Consider the following 19,788-nt stretch of genomic DNA (forward strand, 5'->3'; position numbering starts at 1 on the left):
CGTGCAAGCGATGAACGCTCTATTCACTTCGACAGGACTGCCGGGGATAGCTGAGCCAGTACCCAGCTATTTACGTCAGTCCCATAAAAATGAATGGAGAACGCACTGTGCAAGCGCTGAGAACGCTCCATTCACTTCTACGGGACTGCTGGAGACAGCTGAGCCAGTACCCGGCTATTTACGTCAGTCCCATAGAAATGAATAAAGAGCGCACTGTGCAAGCGCTGAGAACTCTCCATTCACTTCTACGGGACTGCTGGAGATAGCTGAGCCAGTACCCGGCTATTTACGTCAGTCTCATAGAAAAGAATGGAGAGCGCACTGTGCAAGCGCTGAGAACGCTCCATTCACTTCTACGGGACTGCTGGAGATAGCTGAGCCAGTACCCGGCTATTTACGTCAGTCCCATAGAAATTAAGGGAGGGCGGCTGGCCATGCACATCTGCTCTCCGCTCACTTCAGGGGTCTCGTTCTGGAGACAGGTGCTGATCCCAGAGGTGGGCATACCCAAGCTATGAGACTGCAACTATACCTTTAATTGTAGGCCCCCTCCCACCCTTTTCTTCTCAGAGAACACCCCAGTTTACCGCTTATATAGATTCCTTTGCTCTGAGATCGAGAACTAATAGGTGTCAGATTATCAAACATTTTCGATCTTGGAAAAGTATGTAAACCTTACTTGTACGAGTTAACACTCATGTAGAACGCCCAAAAATAAAACGTCAGCACAAAACCTATATCATTTCCTAACTGCTTCTCTCTGCTCCGTCTTCCACAGTTTATCGTAGCGCTGGATTATCAGAGTAAAGGAATTCTGCCCCAGCAGCACCGAGCACTCAGGAACTCCTAGCGCTGTACAGGAACGAGCGCCCCCGATCACCCATCAACCCCGGGCGGGAGACGCAATGCCGCCACACGGGTCACAAGCCAAATGATTCACGTCATATGTCCAGGAAAATGGGATAAGGCGTCAGGGTGAGGACGGTTCCCGGGGTCATTACTCACCGACAAGGTGCTTTCGTACGTGAGCCATCGTGTAGAATTTCTTCTCACAGATGTCACAAGAAAATTTTTTCTCTGCGTAGCCGTGGACGATCTTATTGTGTTCATGGAGGGACCAGAGCTTCTTAAAGGTTTTCCCACATGTTAAACACTGCAAGGCAAGGAAGACTGTCGTCACGCTACTTCACAAGCAAGAAAAAAATAATACTATATTATATAATAAAATGATAGACTGTACAATTATAAAGAAAAAAAAAAGGAAATATATATTATCCAAATAAGTATAACGCAGCACTCTATAGATAAAAAAGTGAAAAAATGTGATATTTATTCAACACATGTTGATAAAGGCAACGTTTCAGCTCTCTCACAGAGCCATTCTCAAGGGCTTGAGAATGGCTCTGTGAGAGAGCTGAAACGTTGCCTTTATCAACATGTGTTGAATAAATATCACATTTTTTCACTTTTTTATCTATAGAGTGCTGCGTTATACTTATTTGGATTGTATTTGGACCTTAGGACCAAGGTCAATACGCTGGCACCTACATCACCTGAAGCTGGGAGTGCTGCCCTGTGATTTTTTGGACTAATATATCTATCTATACATACACAGACAGACATATTATATATATATATATATATATATATATATATATATATATATATATACACATATTAATATACAGTCAGGTCCATAAATATTGGGACATGGACACAGTTCTAACATTTGTGGCTCTATACACCACCACAATGGATTTGAAATGAAACAAACAAGATGTGCTTTACCTGCAGACTGTCAGCTGTAATTTGAGGTATTTACATCTGAATCAGGTGAACGGTGCAGGAATTACAACAGTTTGCATATGTGCCTCCCACTTGTTAAGGGACCAAAAGTAATGGGACAGAATAATAATCATAAATCAAACTGTCACTTTTTAATACTTGGTTGCAAATCCTTTGCAGTCAATCACAGCCTGAAGTCTGGAACGCATAGACATCACCAGACGCTGGGTTTCATCCCTGGTGATGCTCTGCCAGGCCTCTACTGCAACTGTCTTCAGTTCCTGCTTGTTCTTGGGGCTTTTTCCCTTCAGTTTTGTCTTCAGCAAGTGAAATGCTCAATCGGATTCAGGTCCGGTGATTGACTCGGCCATTGCAGAACATTCCACTTCTTTCCCTTAAACTCTTTGGTTGCTTTTGCAGTATGCTTTGGGTCATTGTCCATCTGCACTGTGAAGCGCCGTCCAATAAATTCTGAAGCATTTGGCTGAATATGAGCAGATAATATTGCCCGAACACTTCAGAATTCATCCTGCTGCTTTTGTCAGCAGTCACATCATCAATAAATACAAGAGGACCAGTTCCATTGGCAGCCATACATGCCCACGCCATGACACTACCACCACCATGCTTCACTGATGAGGTGGTATGCTTAGGATCATGAGCAGTTCCTTTCCTTCTCCATACTCTTCTCTTCCCATCACTCTGGTACAAGTTGATCTTGGTCTCATCTGTCCATAGGATGTTGTTCCAGAACTGTGAAGGCTTTTTTAGATGTCGTTGGGCAAACTCTAATCTGGCCTTCCTGTTTTTGAGGCTCACCAATGGTTTACATCTTGTGGTGAACCCTCTGTATTCACTCTGGTGAAGTCTTCTCTTGATTGTATGACACACATACACCTACCTCCTGGAGAGTGCTCTTGATCTGGCCAACTGTTGTGAAGGGCGTTTTCTTCACCAGGGAAAGAATTCTTCGCTCATCCACCACAGTTGTTTTCCGTGGTCTTCCGGGTCTTTTGGTGTTGCTGAGCTCACCGGTGCGTTCCTTATTTTTAAAAATGTTCCAAACAGTTGTTTTGGCCGCGCCTAATGTTTTTTCTATCTCTCTGATGGGTTTGTTGTGTTTCAGCCTAATGATGGCTTCACTGATAGTGACAGCTCTTTGGATCTCATCTTGAGAGTTGACAGCAACAGATTCCAAATGCAAATAGCAGACTGGAAATGAACTCTGGACCTTTTATCTGCTCCTTGTAATTGGGATAATGAGGGAATAACACACACCTGGCCATGGAACAGCTGAGAAGCCAATTGTCCCATTACTTTTGGTCCCTTAACAAGTGGGAGGCACATATGCAAACTGCTGTAATTCCTGCACCGTTCACCTGATTTGGATGTAAATACTCTCAAATTACAGCTGACAGTCTGCAGGTAAAGCACATCGTGTTTGTTTCATTTCAAATATATTGTGGTGGTGTATAGAGCCAAAAATGTTAGAATTGTGTCGATGTCCCAATATTTATGGACCTGACTGTATGTATATATATTATATATATATATATATATATATATATATATATATATATATATATATATATATTTTAAGAGAGAGAAAATTACCTAAAAATAAAATTAATTTAATTATAGATAACTAAAAACTATATATAAAATTATAAATACTAAAATGATAAATAAGTATAAGAAAAATACAACATTAAAAACAGTTAAAAATATAAAAGCAAAAATCTAAAATGATATGGAATAAAACTGTAAATAAGTTATAATATATAATTGTTTATATTTTCGAATTATAAAGTAAAAATAGAAAAATCATATTGAATACATTTATAAAGTAAAAACTATATAACTGATATATACAATTATAAAGTATAAACTGAGATATAATAAAAGTATAAAAATATATAAAATTAAAAGCAGAAATCTGAAATTATAATAAAACTATAAACAAAAATTTATATTAAATTATATTAACAAAATAACATAATAAAAAAGGAAAAAAATATATATAAAAATGAAAAACTTAATAGCAAAAACTTTTTCTTCTACTTTTTTTTAATCTTTGCACATGGCCGCAGTTCTCTCTTGCATACACAGGATACACACAAATAATATGGAAGAACACAGTCCTGACGCCTTCTGCCCATTTTGCACCTGAAGTACATGTTTTGTGACCAAATGCAGTAAATCCTGGTAAGAATTATTTGTACAGAGGTCGTACTGAGGTCGGCCAATTTGCAATGGCCTGGAAACAAAGGCGCCTAAGTTTTGGGTCTATTTTTATTGATGTCTATACAAGGTCTTATTTCCGGGCCATGAAGAGGTCCCACTGGCCCCATGGACGGTACGCCCATTCCCAAGCTAGTCACTTGTATTTCACATACCCTGGGCACCATAGCCTGTATGCTACCTCTATGGCAGACCTACATATACTCTCTGGATGGATTTATATAGACCTAAGATGCAGAATGGAACCAACAGAAATCTTTTTTAGATATCCATGCTGTAACGTCATATTAAAAAACGTTTCATTGCGCCATTTATTTTCATTTTTTTTATCAAACTGGGGGGGCCTCATTACAGATAGGAGGAAAGTGAGCTGCCTCTGTAGTGCCACCTAGTGGAGATAAAGGGTGCTGACAAAGGGTGTCTTATAGGACAGGATGCCTCCTAATATCCAGGGCAGCAACCTCAGGCACCCCAGCAGTTGTGAAACGACCACTCCCGGCATGGAAACTTGTTCGGTCTATCTTGGAAGTGCCACACAAGTGATTGGAGCATGCTGGGTGTTGCAGTCTCCTGACAGATGGAGCACTAGTGGTTGCAGATCCCCGTCTTAAGTCATGTTAAAGGGATGGACACAGATTATAAGGTAGCTAATTCCACTAGGTGGCGGTATAGAGAAACAGCTAATTTGCATATCCCTTTTCCCAGGGAGCACTGCATGGCCTATAAGACTCTCTACAGGAATCCTGGGCCTCTCCAAAAGACAAACAGTAGTCACACCACCACCGAGACCTAGAGGGGAACATGGCAGACAATGATGCGTGTAAGGCACCCCTCCCCCATTGTGCTCTATCAATCAAAACTATCATAGTGATACCGTCACAACTTGTGCTACTCCGCTAGTCAAACCCGAAAGAGCGCTGCACCAACCATGAAACAATCGTTAGATATCTTTAGGCAAATATATAGAAAACATTACAGATTGGAGAGCACTGGTCTTAAAGGGAACCCGTCAGTAAGTTTTCGTCCTTAAACTGCCACCGCCTGCGTCAGCGCTTTAGCTTTCTGAAGGTGCTGCACACAAATGACCTTCCAGGAGTCCAGTAGGTGGAGCCGCTGAGCAGAAGACTCATGGCGCCTATTCCATAAACCTGCTTCACAGTCATCCATGAGGACATAATGGTCCCTTTCAGGCAAGCGCGTGCGGATTAGGTCCGGATGTGTTGCAAATGCGTTCAGTGAAAAATGCGCGATTTCGCAAACAAAGTCATTCAGTTTTGTATGCGATCGTGTTGTTTTTATCGCGCGGGTGCAATGCGATTTAATGCGTTAACGCGTGATAAAAAAACTGAAGGTTTACAAACAACATCTCCTAGCAACCATCCGTGAAAAACACATCACGTCCGCACTTGCTTGCGGATGCGATTTTCACGCAGCTCCATTCACTTCTATGGGGCCTGCGTTGCATGAAAAAAAATTGCTGAATATAGAACATGCTGCGATTTTCACGCAACGCACAAGTGATGCGCGAAAACCAACAAACATATACACAGACCCATTGAAATGAATGGGTCCGGATTCCGTGCGGGGGCACAACGCGTTCGCATCACGCATTGCACCCGCGCGGAATACTTGCTCGTGTGAAAGTGGCAAATATATCTCATCTGAAGCCCTCTTGAAATCCTGCGCATGCAGGTGTATTGAAGCGGCGGTATTTGCTCCATGTTTTGGCGATAAAAAATATATTTTTGACTCTCTATTTGATGCGTGACATCCATATAACTAAATTTTACAAAAAAAAAACTGCAGTGTGGAAATTTAATATACATCAGGTACTCCAGCTCCCAGCATGCTCCACTCACTCCTATGGGATTTTCGAGAAGAGCTGAGCAAGTTCACACACTGGGAAACGTAGCGTCACCACAGCTGGAGCGCCGGAGGCTGCTGACCCCTGATATACTGTACATTAAAGGGGTTATCCAACCCCAATGTCTGGGCCCCTTGTATACATTATACTTATCTGCACGCCTGCCGATGCTCGGTTCAAAACATCCAGCGACAGGGGGAGCAGCCAAAAGCAGGTCGCGATGGGGAATCAGACTCCCTACCATCGCAGGTAACGCTAGAGAGGCTCGTCCTCATGGAGGCCTGCTCTGTCAGTCGCGGAGGGACGCGGGGGCCGGGTAGTAGGTAAGTATGCTCTAGAGGAGCGGCCTGGGCATTGGGGTCATTATAGGGGTTGGATAACCCCATTAATATATAAGTTGCTACTTTAAAGAGGTTACCTGATACACCCCCTTTACTGAAGGTTCTTGTGTCAGACACTCCGGGCGAAGCTTCCACTGGTCTGATATATAGTTGGGCCTTGTTATTAGACGGCCGGTCTGTGGGACCTATCTGATCCTATAGGATGGACAGAAACCAGCAGCGCCAAAGGGGTTATCCTCCCCCCCCCAACCAAAATATTTATCCAGCTGAGGACTAGGGCTGGAATTAGGGCAAGAATAAAGCGAGATCTGTGCTTGATCGAAGATCTCTTCAAGGAATATCGGACAAGGAGACGTGACGGAAAACCTGCTGGTAACATGATATATACCATGAGAACCGCCATATGATGAGGTGGCACCTTGTGTGGAGGCATCATACCAAGACTGAACCTCTAGGATCTGCCACCAGGACCATATCATCCCCTTCCCAGAGGAAAAGGAGGCTGTAGGAAAATATCTACAGATAAGGTGGAGACGTCACTTAAGAGGGTTTATCCGGAAATTTAATAGGGAAGATCCATCCTTAGATTAGGTCATCAACATCTTATCTGTGGGGAACAGACTCCTGGCACCGCCATTAAATCAGCTATTGGAAGGGAACGCGGTACTAAGGCACGAACGGGTCTGAGTTGCAATACAAAGCACGGCCACTATACAACGGATGGCGCTGTGCTTGGTGTACTATGAAGAGGCTGCAGCGCTCGTCCTATGGCCACAGTGCCACAAGATGGATCAATATATATAGGAGACAATGCGGTAAAGTATACAGACCAAAGCAGTCCTGAATCCCGACACGCATTTCGCGGTCACTTTCTCAAGGGATATCCTTAGCCTATGGGAGTAACTGTTACTTATATATATCATGAATGGCAGTCCTGTGGGTATTATTCCTGTGAATGTAATGCTGCTAATATATATGCGATTACATTTTAAAACAATTTGTTTAATAAAATGTGTTACCTTTGTATCATACAATTGCTGTCCTGTATCATCCGTAATACCGGCCTACCACCAACAGTTAGCGCCTGTATCAACCATTCAGATGAAGCTTTGATTTTTCAAAGGGTCTCCAGCAACTAAGATGGACACCAACTGGTTGCTATGGGCAACGCCACCATGTTTTTTTTTTGTTGTTTTTTTTTTAAAATCTCCAAACGTCTGCCAACAAAAATATGATTTTGGTTTAATTTTTTATTTTATTTTTTAATCGTTCATTCGTTCCGTGCAAAAAATAAAAATCAAAAAATAAAAATCCTGAATTGAGGAAACCTGACCCGCGGCCTGATTACCAGGAGACATATGGAAACAGATGGGTCTAGGAGGAGGTTTCATGGGACATTAGCGATTCCTCTACACAAAATGAACCTGCTCAATGAGGCGCGAGCCGGACGGCAGATTGTGACCGCAGCAGAAAGTCATCTGTACGCAGCGCTTATGTCCTTGAGTGAATCACAGGCGGGAGCGTGACCGGCCCGAGGACGCTGCAATATGATGAATACAAGTCCATTTACCTATTACACCTATACCCCACCTATTACAAATCTTTTTTTTTTTTACATTTTAGGTGTTTATTATATTTTTTTTATTAATAACTATTGAAATAGAAAGCCAAAATACCAGTACTCAATTTTTTTATTGATGGACACCGAGGCGCACACAGTGACAGGAATATGAAAGGTACCTCCAATACGGGCCCGCACCGCCGTCGATTAGCCATTTCCTTGTTGTGCCTAATTAATTAGTTCTCACCTCTCCTGTCCTCATACTATACACAGTGATAGGCTGGGTGTCCTAGTGGTGATAGATACTCAGTTCTCACCTCTCCTGTCCTCATACTATACACAGTGATAGGCTGGGTGTCCTAGTGGTGATAGATACTCAGTTCTCACCTCTCCTGTCCTCATACTATACACAGTGATAAGCAGGGTGTTCTAGTGGTGATACTCAGTTCTCACCTCTCCTGTCCTCATACTATACACAGTGATAGGCAGGGTGTCCTAGTGGTGATAGATACTCAGTTCTCACCTCTCCTGTCCTCCTACTATACACAGTGATAAGCTGGGTGTCCTAGTGGTGATAGATACTCAGTTCTCACCTCTCCTGTCCTCATACTATACACAGTGATAAGCTGGGTGTCCTAGTGGTGATAGATACTCAGTTCTCACCTCTCCTGTCCTCATACTATACACAGTGATAAGCAGGGTGTTCTAGTGGTGGCAGATACTCAGTTCTCACCTCTCCTGTCCTCATACTATACACAGTGATAAGCAGGGTGTCCTAGTGGTGATATATACTCAGTTCTCACCTCTCCTGTCCTCATACTATACACAGTGATAAGCAGGGTGTTCTAGTGGTGATACTCAGTTCTCACCTCTCCTGTCCTTATACTATACACAGTGATAAGCTGGGTGTCCTAGTGGTGATATATACTCAGTTCTCACCTCTCCTGTCCTTATACTATACAGTGATAAGCTGGGTGTCCTAGTGGTGATATATACTCCGTTCTCACCTCTCCTGTCCTTATACTATACACAGTGATAAGCTGGGTGTCCTAGTGGTGATATATACTCCGTTCTCACCTCTCCTGTCCTTATACTATACACAGTGATAAGCTGGGTGTCCTAGTGGTGATATATACTCCGTTCTCACCTCTCCTGTCCTTATACTATACACAGTGATAAGCTGGGTGTCCTAGTGGTGATGGATACTCCGTTCTCACCTCTCCTGTCCTTATACTATACACAGTGATAGGCTGGGTGTCCTAGTGGTGATAGATACTCAGTTCTCACCTCTCCTGTCCTTATACTATACACAGTGATAAGCTGGGTGTCCTAGTGGTGTTGGATACTCCGTTCTCACCGCTCCTGTCCTTATACTATACAGTGATAAGCAGGGTGTCCTAGTGGTGATAGATACTCAGTTCTCACCTCTCCTGTCCTCATACTATACACAGTGATAAGCAGGGTGTTCTCGTGGTGATACTCAGTTCTCACCTCTTCTGTCCTCATACTATACACAGTGATAAGCAGGGTGTTCTAGTGGTGATACTCAGTTCTCACCTCTCCTGTCCTCATACTATACACAGTGATAAGCAGGGTGTTCTAGTGGTGATACTCAGTTCTCACCTCTCCTGTCCTCATACTATACACAGTGATAAGCAGGGTGTTCTAGTGGTGGCAGATACTCAGTTCTCACCTCTCCTGTCCTCATACTATACACAGTGATAAGCAGGGTGTCCTAGTGGTGATATATACTCAGTTCTCACCTCTCCTGTCCTCATACTATACACAGTGATAAGCAGGGTGTTCTAGTGGTGATACTCAGTTCTCACCTCTCCTGTCCTTATACTATACACAGTGATAAGCTGGGTGTCCTAGTGGTGATATATACTCAGTTCTCACCTCTCCTGTCCTTATACTATACAGTGATAAGCTGGGTGTCCTAGTGGTGATATATACTCCGTTCTCACCTCTCCTGTCCTTATACTATACACAGTGATAAGCTGGGTGTCCTAGTGGTGATATATACTCCGTTCTCACCTCTCCTGTCCTTATACTATACACAGTGATAAGCTGGGTGTCCTAGTGGTGATATATACTCCGTTCTCACCTCTCCTGTCCTTATACTATACACAGTGATAAGCTGGGTGTCCTAGTGGTGATGGATACTCCGTTCTCACCTCTCCTGTCCTTATACTATACACAGTGATAGGCTGGGTGTCCTAGTGGTGATAGATACTCAGTTCTCACCTCTCCTGTCCTTATACTATACACAGTGATAAGCTGGGTGTCCTAGTGGTGTTGGATACTCCGTTCTCACCGCTCCTGTCCTTATACTATACAGTGATAAGCAGGGTGTCCTAGTGGTGATAGATACTCAGTTCTCACCTCTCCTGTCCTCATACTATACACAGTGATAAGCAGGGTGTTCTCGTGGTGATACTCAGTTCTCACCTCTTCTGTCCTCATACTATACACAGTGATAAGCAGGGTGTTCTAGTGGTGATACTCAGTTCTCACCTCTCCTGTCCTCATACTATACACAGTGATAAGCAGGGTGTTCTAGTGGTGATACTCAGTTCTCACCTCTCCTGTCCTTATACTATACACAGTGATAAGCAGGGTGTCCTAGTGGTGATAGATACTCCGTTCTCACCTCTCCTGTCCTCATACTATACACAGTGATAAGCTGGGTGTCCTAGTGGTGTTGGATACTCAGTTCTCACCTCTCCTGTCCTCATACTATACACAGTGATAAGCAGGGTGTCCTAGTGGTGATAGATACTCCGTTCTCACCTCTCCTGTCCTCATACTATACACAGTGATAAGCTGGGTGTCCTAGTGGTGATACTCAGTTCTCACCTCTCCTGTCCTTATACTATACACAGTGATAAGCTGGGTGTCCTAGTGGTGATACTCAGTTCTCACCTCTCCTGTCATACTATACACAGTGATAAGCTGGGTGTTCTAGTGGTGGCAGATACTCAGTTCTCACCTCTCCTGTCCTCATACTATACACAGTGATAAGCAGGGTGTCCTAGTGGTGATACTCCGTTCTCACCTCTCCTGTCCTCATACTATACACAGTGATAAGCAGGGTGTTCTAGTGGTGATACTCAGTTCTCACCTCTCCTGTCCTCATACTATACACAGTGATAAGCAGGGTGTTCTAGTGGTGATACTCAGTTCTCACCTCTCCTGTCCTCATACTATACACAGTGATAAGCAGGGTGTCCTAGTGGTGATAGATACTCAGTTCTCACCTCTCCTGTCATACTATATACAGTGATAAGCAGGGTGTTCTAGTGGTGATAGATACTCAGTTCTCACCTCTCCTGTCATACTATACACAGTGATAAGCTGGGTGTTCTAGTGGTGGCAGATACTCAGTTCTCACCTCTCCTGTCCTCATACTATACACAGTGATAAGCAGGGTGTTCTAGTGGTGATACTCAGTTCTCACCTCTCCTGTCCTCATACTATACACAGTGATAAGCAGGGTGTTCTAGTGGTGGCAGATACTCAGTTCTCACCTCTCCTGTCCTCATACTATACACAGTGATAAGCAGGGTGTTATACTGGTGATAAGATACTCAGTTCTCACCTCTCTTCACGTTGCTCCAAGGCCCTTAGTTACAATGAAACTGTGCTGCCCATGGTCAGTAGTAAGTTCCTCCTCTAAAGACCAGAGGATATTCACTACTTGGCATTTCTACAGTCATCTCAGAACTGCTAGACAGAACAAGGAGACAGCTTTAAAGGGGTTGTTCGTGAATAAGGCTAGTTTCACACTACCGCTTCAGAGCTCTGGCAGGCTGGACCCGGCATTGCTGTTACTGCCTGAATGCCCCCCCCCCCAACCCATTAACGGGGACTGGCGGAGATCCGGCCGCAACTTGGAAAATATGGCGGACAGATCCTGCTGCACGCAGGAACAGATAGACACATGGGCCCCGATTTATCATACCTTCACTCCAGAATTCCAGCATCAAAAAGTCGCAAAATAGGGCTTTTGCTACTTTTTTGCACTGAAGTGCGCAAAATTTAAGCTCTTGCGCAAAAAATTGCGAATTATTACAGTCACTTGTGCCAAATATTGCAACTTCTTGCATTTTTACACCACTCACTTTAGTTTTATAATATGGGTGGGGAAGTGGGTGTGGTTAGCCATGTTAATGAGCTTCACTCCAGATTTATCATTGCGACTTTATTTAAAAAGTTGAAAAATTTCACAATCTCACGCCAGGAGGAGGGTCAGTGCTCCAGACTAAATAAAAAATACCTAGTAACCATTGGCTCCGGAACTGAAAAATTTAGAATTTAAAATCAGAAAATTTTGATTCGCTTTCGTCACCATAAAAAAGTATTGCGATAATCAATACCACTCAAAAAAAAAAAAAAACACCAAAAAAAGCCGCGTGCATTTTATGAAACGTTCGGCCCATAATAGAACAGTCCTAGCCTATTTTTTGAGGTGACAAGGTGACAAAAAAAATGGCAAATCGCATGGTTTTTATTTATTTATTTCTGTTACGGCACTCACCGCATAGGAGATATTTTTAATAATTTAATAGTTTGGACAGCGCTATGTAATATGTTTATTTATTTATTGTTTATATATTTTATATGTAAAATTGGGAAAGGGGGGGGATTTAAACTTAATATTTTAGGGTACTTTCACACTAGCGTTTTTCATTTCCAGCATAGAGTTCTGTCCTAGTGGCTCTATACCGGAAAAGAACTGATCAGGATTATCCCTATGCATTCTGAATGGAGAGTAATCCGTTCAGGATGCATCAGGATGTCTTCAGTTCAGTCATTTTGACTGATCAGGCAAAAGATAAAACCGCAGCATGCTATGGTTTTATCTCCGCCAAAAAAAAAACTGAAGACTTGCCTGAATGCCGGATCCGGCATTTTTCCCCATAGGAATGTATTAGTGCCATATCCGGCATTCAAAATACCGGATCCGGATCCGCATCCGGATCAGTCTCACAAATGCTTTCAGTCACATCCAGATCAGTGGATCCAGCGGGCAGTTCCGACGACGGAACTGCTTAACGGATCACACTGCCGCAAGTGTAAAAGTAGCCTTAGTGTTTGTCCTATTCACCCTTAAGCCCCTTTCACATGGGCGAGATTTCTGCGCGGGTGCAATGCGTGAGGTGAACGCATTGCACCTGCACTGAATCAGAACCTATTCACTTCTATGGGGCTGTGCACATGAGCGGTGATTTTCACGCTTGTTTTTCATGCAACGCAGTCCCCATAGAAGTTAATGGGGCTGCGTGAAAATCGCAACCATCCGCAAGCAAGTGGGGATGCGGTGCGATTTTCACTCACGGTTGCTAGGATGAAAGTCTATTCACGGTGTTATTTTCCCTTATAACATGGTTATAAGGGAAAATAATAGCATTCTTTAATACAGAATGCTTAGTAGAAGGTCAATTGAGGGTAGGGATTGACAGATTATCGGTTTTACCGATATTATCGGCCGATATTCAGGATTTTGAACGTTATCGGTATCGGCATCTATTTTGCCGATATACCGATAACGTATTGGGAACACAGAACGAGCTGATCTCAGCGCTCTCCGTGTTCCCTCAGCAGCACAGGGGAGAAGGAAGCAGTGTCTCCTCCCCCTGTGCTGCTGCTGCCGCCAATGAGAGGAGAGAACATAAGAGGAGGGGAGGGGCTGTGGCTGCTGCTCCACCAATGAAGATAAGCCTTTCATTTATTCATATACAGGAGGCGGGAGCTGGCTGCAGAATCACATAGCCGGCTCCCGACCTCTATGAGCGGTACTAGCTGCGGTCCGCGGTAGTTAACCCCTCAGGTGCCGTGGATCGCAGCCAGCTCCCGCCTCCTGTATATGAATGATTGAGAGACTTATCTTCATTGGTGGCGCAGTGCGCCCCCCAGTATTAATCATTGGTGGCGCAGTGCACCCCCCACCCCCATCCCAATATTAAAAACATTGGTGGCGCAGTGCTCCCCCCCACCCAGTATTAATCATTGGTGGCAGTGGCCACAGGATCCTCTCTCCCCTCCTCCTCCGATCGGAGCCCCAGCAGTGTAATCCTGGGGCTCCGATCGGTTACCATGGCAGCCAGGACACTATTGAAGCCCTGGCTGCCATGTTCAGCTCCCTGCTGCTGTGTGCACAGAGCACAGGGCAGCAGGGACAGTGTGAGATCCTATTCACTCTGATAGAGATCTATCAGGGTGAATGGGACAAGGGTTCTAGTCCCTAAGGGGGCTAAAAGTTAGTAAAAAAAAAACACAAAAATATTAAGTATAAATGAAAAAGATTTACAAAAAAAAATAAAAATACATGTTGTTAACAATAAACATATTAATTTTCAGCAGATTTGTGTAGGAATTTTTTTTTTCTCAAAAACGAAAATTCCCAGAATATCGGTATAAATTATCGGCCTAAAAGTTCACAAATTATCGGTTGATCCCTAATTGAGGCTTAAAAAAAAAATAAAAAAAATAAAATGAACTCACCTCCTCCAATTGATCGCGTAGCTGCCAGTCTCCTGTTCTTTCTTCAGGACCTGTCAAAGGACCTGTGGTGACATCACAGTGCTCATCACATGGTACATCACATGATCCATCACCATGGTAATGGACCATGTGATGAGCTCAGTGACGTCACCACAGGTCCTTTGACAGGTCCTGAAGAAAGAACAGGAGACCGGCAGCTACGCGATCAATTGGAGGAGGCGAGTTACATTTATTAAATTTTTTTAACCCTCATTGGCACTGCGTCACCAATGTTTGTTATACTGGGGTGTTGGGGGCGCACTGTGCCACCAATGTTTATTATACTGGGGTGTTGGGGGCGCACTGTGCCACCAATGTTTATTATACTGGGGTGTTGGGGGCGCACTGTGCCACCAATGTTTATTATACTGGGGTGTTGGGGGCGCACTGCGGCGGTGGGTCTAGTCGCTAATGGCGACAAGACTAAAAAGTCTTGTCGCCATTTGTAAATTCTAAGACGCATTGGCGACCATTTTGGTCGCCATCTGGAGCATTGCGGGTGGAGTAGGGTTTTCACTGTAATAATCAATTGATGAAGTTATTCAACGAAGTCTCGCGCGACTTTGTGTATAACTTACTTCGGCTCATCAGAGCCCATACATTCTAAGGCCTCATGCACACAACCGTTTCGTTTTTTTCAGTCTGCATGAGGCCCAATACTGTACGGAGACGAATCTCCGTGCAGTATTATAACAATTTTTTGGGGTGAAGCGACTTCGGATGTAGCATCCGAAGTCACTTCGCTCATCTCTAGTAGGTATATCACATATTAGAAAATCCCAATTATAGCAAGAAGCCGCCACAATAACGTACAATTTTCTTGCACCTGGTTGGGCCCCTCCAACCTCTGGGCCCCATGGCAAGTTCTATGGCTGCTATGTCTATAGTTACACTCACGGCAGCTCCACTTTTTAAATGTTTCTCTTATTTTATTTCAAATTAGGAGTGCGAGTAAGGGTGGGTAATCTGCTGTGTGAAAGGGACCCAAGCCCGGTTTCGGACAGCAGAGACACGGAGCATTACCATGATTGATAATGCTCTGTGATCAGGGAGATAAAGTTGTCACCGTGATTTTGTAGTAAAAAGGTCACAGAGAAGCAAAGAGCATTATCAATCATGTTAATGCTCCGTGTCTCTGCTGTCCGGAACAGGGCTTGGCTCCCTTTCACGCAGCAGATTACCTGCATGGGATCCGCTCGTGTGAAAGAGCCCTTACAATCCATCCACCACAGAACCACGGGACCGTCTCTTAGAAATCAGTGGATTATTTCCCCCAGCCCCCTCACAGGTAGCGCTCCTCTCCTTTCTACCAGGCTCTACTCAAAAGAAGAGCCTCTTAGGCCCCTTTCACACGGGCGAGTATTCCGCGCGGGTGCGATGCGTGAGGTGAACGCATTGCACCCGCACTGAATCCGGACCCATTCATTTCTATGGGGCTGTGCACACGAGCAGTGATTTTCACGCATCACTTGTGCGTTGCGTGAAAATCGCAGCATGTTCTATATTGTGCGTTTTCCACGCAACGCAGGCCCCATAGAAGTGAATGGGGTTGCGTGAAAATCGCAAACATCCGCAAGCAAGTGCGGATGCGGTGCGATTTTCACTCACGGTTGCTAGGAGACGATCGGGATGGGGACCCGATCATTATTATTTTCCCTTATAACATGGTTACAGAATGCATAGTACAATAGGGCGGGAGGGGTTAAAAAAAAAAAAAAAAAAAAAAAAAAAAATATTTAACTCGCCTTAATCCACTTGCTCGAGCAGCCGGCATCTCTTCTGTCTTCATCTTTGCTGTGTGCAGGAAAAGGACCTGTGGTGACGTCACTCCGGTCATCACATGATCCATCACCATGGTAAAAGATCATGTGACGTCACCACAGGTCCTTTTCCTGCACACAGCAAAAAAGAAGACAGACGAGAAACCGGGCAGCGCGAGCAAGTGGATTAAGGCGAGTTAAATTATTTATTTATTTTTTTTAACCCCTCCAGCCCTATTTTACTTTGCATTCTGTATTCAGAATGCTATTATTTTCCCTTATAACCAAGTTATAAGGGAAAATAATACAATCTACCCAGCACCTAACCCAAACCTCTGCGAAGAAGTTCGGGTTTGGGTACCAAACATGCCGATTTTTCTCACGAGAGTGCAAAACGCATTACAATGTTTTGCACTCGCGCGGAAAAACCGCACATGTTCCCACAACTCACCTGCACCTTTTCCCGCAACGCCCGTGTGAAAGAGGCCTTAGGCTTTTGTGTCACTAGGTCAGTAGTACCACGAAACTGGCACGCGACAAGTCCCTTCTATGTTGCAATGGTGCAAAGAGATACTGCATTTCCGTCGCATGGAATCACTTACTGCGGAGTCTCGAGGTCAATCTTTCAGATTTCTAAAAGGTTTAGACTGGTTTAGGTTTTGAGAAACTCACGATAATTTTAAACCTTGTTCCTCTGATTTTTCACCCCCTGGGCACCAATGGCCTTCTTTTTGGTATCCCCCTGGGGTCCAGGATGGAGGGGAGGCCCCCGTTTTCACCTTTCCGTTTTTTTTTTCTTTCTTCTGTCTAATTGTTGGATATTACAAAAGTGTTCTCTCTGCCAATATCCTTCGCTTTTACGTAATTGTACGTTTACTGTGATGTAATTATGTGCGGTATTACGTCTACATTTTGTATCTGTACACAGACCAGACTCACGTCCCACCTGCCGCCAAGGAACGGTAAATTGCACTTACAGGTCATGCTCTGGTCTGAAGGATCTTGTGCGATTCTTTACTATAACTTCTATTGGTTACTTTACACATTGTTAATAAAAACTGATTAAAACAGAAAAGTTCCTTGTATTCCCATTCAGACGTGCACCGGATTCTCTGCATTCCCAGGACGTACAGATTGAGCTTCTCTAACTTTTTCCGGAGGACGAACACATAAATGTCTTACAATTGCAAAGTGTACAACAGTGTTTTCCAGTTATTAAAGAGGTAGTGTTGAGCAAATCGTGTTCGGCTGTATCCAAACCCAATAACAATATAGCCTCCGTCCTACCGTAAAATGTATGGGCTCCGCAGAGGTCTTTGAGACCTTTTTCGTCTCTCGTCTATGACGAGACTCTTTGGTTATGCGCATAAATTCCAGTGTCAAAAGCCGAAGCTGGACTCGGCTTTGTGCCTCATTAAAGTAGCAGAGTTCCGCTTCGGATTTTGACAGCGTAATTTATGCGCATAACTGACGTGTCACGTCATGGGAACGACACGAAGCAAGTTTCGTGATATTTGCAGCAAGATCGCAAAGACCTCTACGGAGCCCATACATTTAACGGTAGAACAGAGGCTATATTGTTAAAGGGGTCCTCTCACTTCAGCAAGTGGCATTAATCGGGTAGAGAAAGTTACTACAAGGCACGTCCTAATGTATGGTCATGGTCTCCTTTGCTTGCTGGACGAATTTTTCAATCACATTATACACTGCTTGTTTCCATGGTTACGACCACCCTGCAATCCAGCAGCGCTGGCCGTCCTTGCACACTGGTGTCAGGGACCGCGGGACACAAGTAGGCTGATGCTTTTTCCTATAGTATACAAGCACGACCACCACTGATGGATTGCAGGGTAGCCGTAACCATAGTAACAAGCAGTGTATAATGTGATGGAAAAATGTATCCAGCCAGCGAAGGAAGCAATATGGATGATCACTATACATTAGTTTGTATTAACTTTCTCTACATAATAAATGCTATTTGCTGAAATGAGACAACCCCTTTAACAAAGTTTTCAAACTAATCAGGTTAGGGGGTCCGACACCCGGGTCCCCCGCCGATCAGCAGTTTGAGAAGGCAGGAGCGCCGCGGCCTTCTCACTGTTTACTGCAGGCCCAGTGACGTCACGACTAGTATCAAATGGCCTGGGCGCGGCTAAGCTCCATTCAAGTGAACAGAGCTTAGCCGCGCCCAGGCCAGTTGATACTAGTCGTGACTTCACTGGGCCTGCGGTAAACAGTGAGAAGGCCGCGGCGCTCCTGGAGCGCTGCTGCCTTCTCAAACAGCTGATCAGCGGGGGTCCCAGGTGTCGGACCCCCGCCGATCAGATGCTGATGATCTATCCAGAGGATAGATAATCAGTTTAAACAAACTGCAGAAACCCCTTTAACCACTACAGGACCGCCGTACGCAGGATTGCGTTTTTGCGGCGGCCCTATTATTCTGGGTGGACGCGCAGGCGCGTCCTCTCATGAGACGCGTGCGCCTGTGTGCGCGCGTTCACAGGAACCGGAGGTAAACTAGCTGATCTGCAGCCTGCCAGCGGCGATTTTTTTAACCCCTAAAAAGGTATATTAGACGCTGTTTTGATAACAGCGTCTAATATACCTGCTACCTGGTCCTCTGGTGGTCCCTTTTGCTTGGATCGACCACCAGAGGACACAGGCAGCTCTGTAAATATGTAGCACCAAACACCACTACACTACACTACACTACACCCCCCCCCCCCCCCCCGTCACTTATTAACCCCTTATTAAACCCTGATCACCCCATATTAGACTCCCTGATCACACCCCTGTCAGGCTCCATTCAGACGTCCGTATGTGTTTTGCGGATCCGATCCATGGATCCGCAAAACACATACGGACGTCTGAATGGAGTCTTACAGGGGGGTGATCAATGACATATAGACTCCCTGATCACCCCCCTGTCAGGCTGGCTCCATTCAGACATCCGTATGTGTTTTGCGGATTTACGGATCCATGGATCGGATCCGCAAAACACATACAGACGTCTGAATGGAGTCTTACAGGGGGGTGATCAATGACATATAGCCCATATAGACTCCCTGATCACCCCCCTATCAGGCTGGCTCCATTCAGACGTCCGTATGTGTTTTTGCGGATTTACGGATCCATGGATCGGATCCGCAAAACACATACAGACGTCTGAATGGAGCCTTACAGGGGGGTGATCAATGACAGGGTGGTGATCACCCCATATAGACTCCCTGATCACCCCCCTGTCATTGATCAGCCCCCTGTAAGGCTCCATTCAGACATTTTTTTGACACAAGTTAGTGGAAATTGATATTTTTTCATTTTTTGTTTTTTTCTTACAAAGTCTCATATTCCACTAACTTGTGCCAAAAAAATAAAATCTCACATGAACTCACCATACCCCTCACGGAATCCAAATGCGTAAAAATTTTTAGACATTTATATTCCAGACTTCTTCCCACATGTGACCCCATTTTGGAAAGAAGACACCTCAAGGTATTTTGTGAGGGGCATGACGAGTTCATGTAAAATTTAATTTTTTGTCACAAGTTAGCAGAAAGGGAGACTGAGAAAAAAAATAAAAATAAATAAATTTCCGCTAACTTGTGCCCAAAAAAAAAAAAAAACGATGAACTCGCCATGCCCCTCACGAAATACCTTGGGGTGTCTTCTTTCCAAAATGGGGTCACATGT

The 19,788-nt window shown here is 44.4% G+C and overlaps 1 protein-coding gene across 1 annotated transcript in view; it reads right to left on the bottom strand.

Annotated features, from left to right (window-relative positions):
• The window catches only part of ZBTB47 (zinc finger and BTB domain containing 47), a 55,525-nt gene that overhangs the window by 10,052 nt on the left and 25,685 nt on the right, over window positions 1–19,788 (bottom strand). Inside the window, exon 3 of the mRNA XM_040431332.1 lies at window positions 1,006–1,153. Within this exon, the coding sequence (XP_040287266.1) occupies window positions 1,006–1,153 (148 nt within the window). The remainder of the gene's footprint in view (window positions 1–1,005; window positions 1,154–19,788) is intronic.

This window comes from Bufo bufo, chromosome 5 (assembly GCF_905171765.1).
Source record: "Bufo bufo chromosome 5, aBufBuf1.1, whole genome shotgun sequence".
Classification (NCBI taxonomy): Eukaryota; Metazoa; Chordata; class Amphibia; order Anura; family Bufonidae; genus Bufo; species Bufo bufo.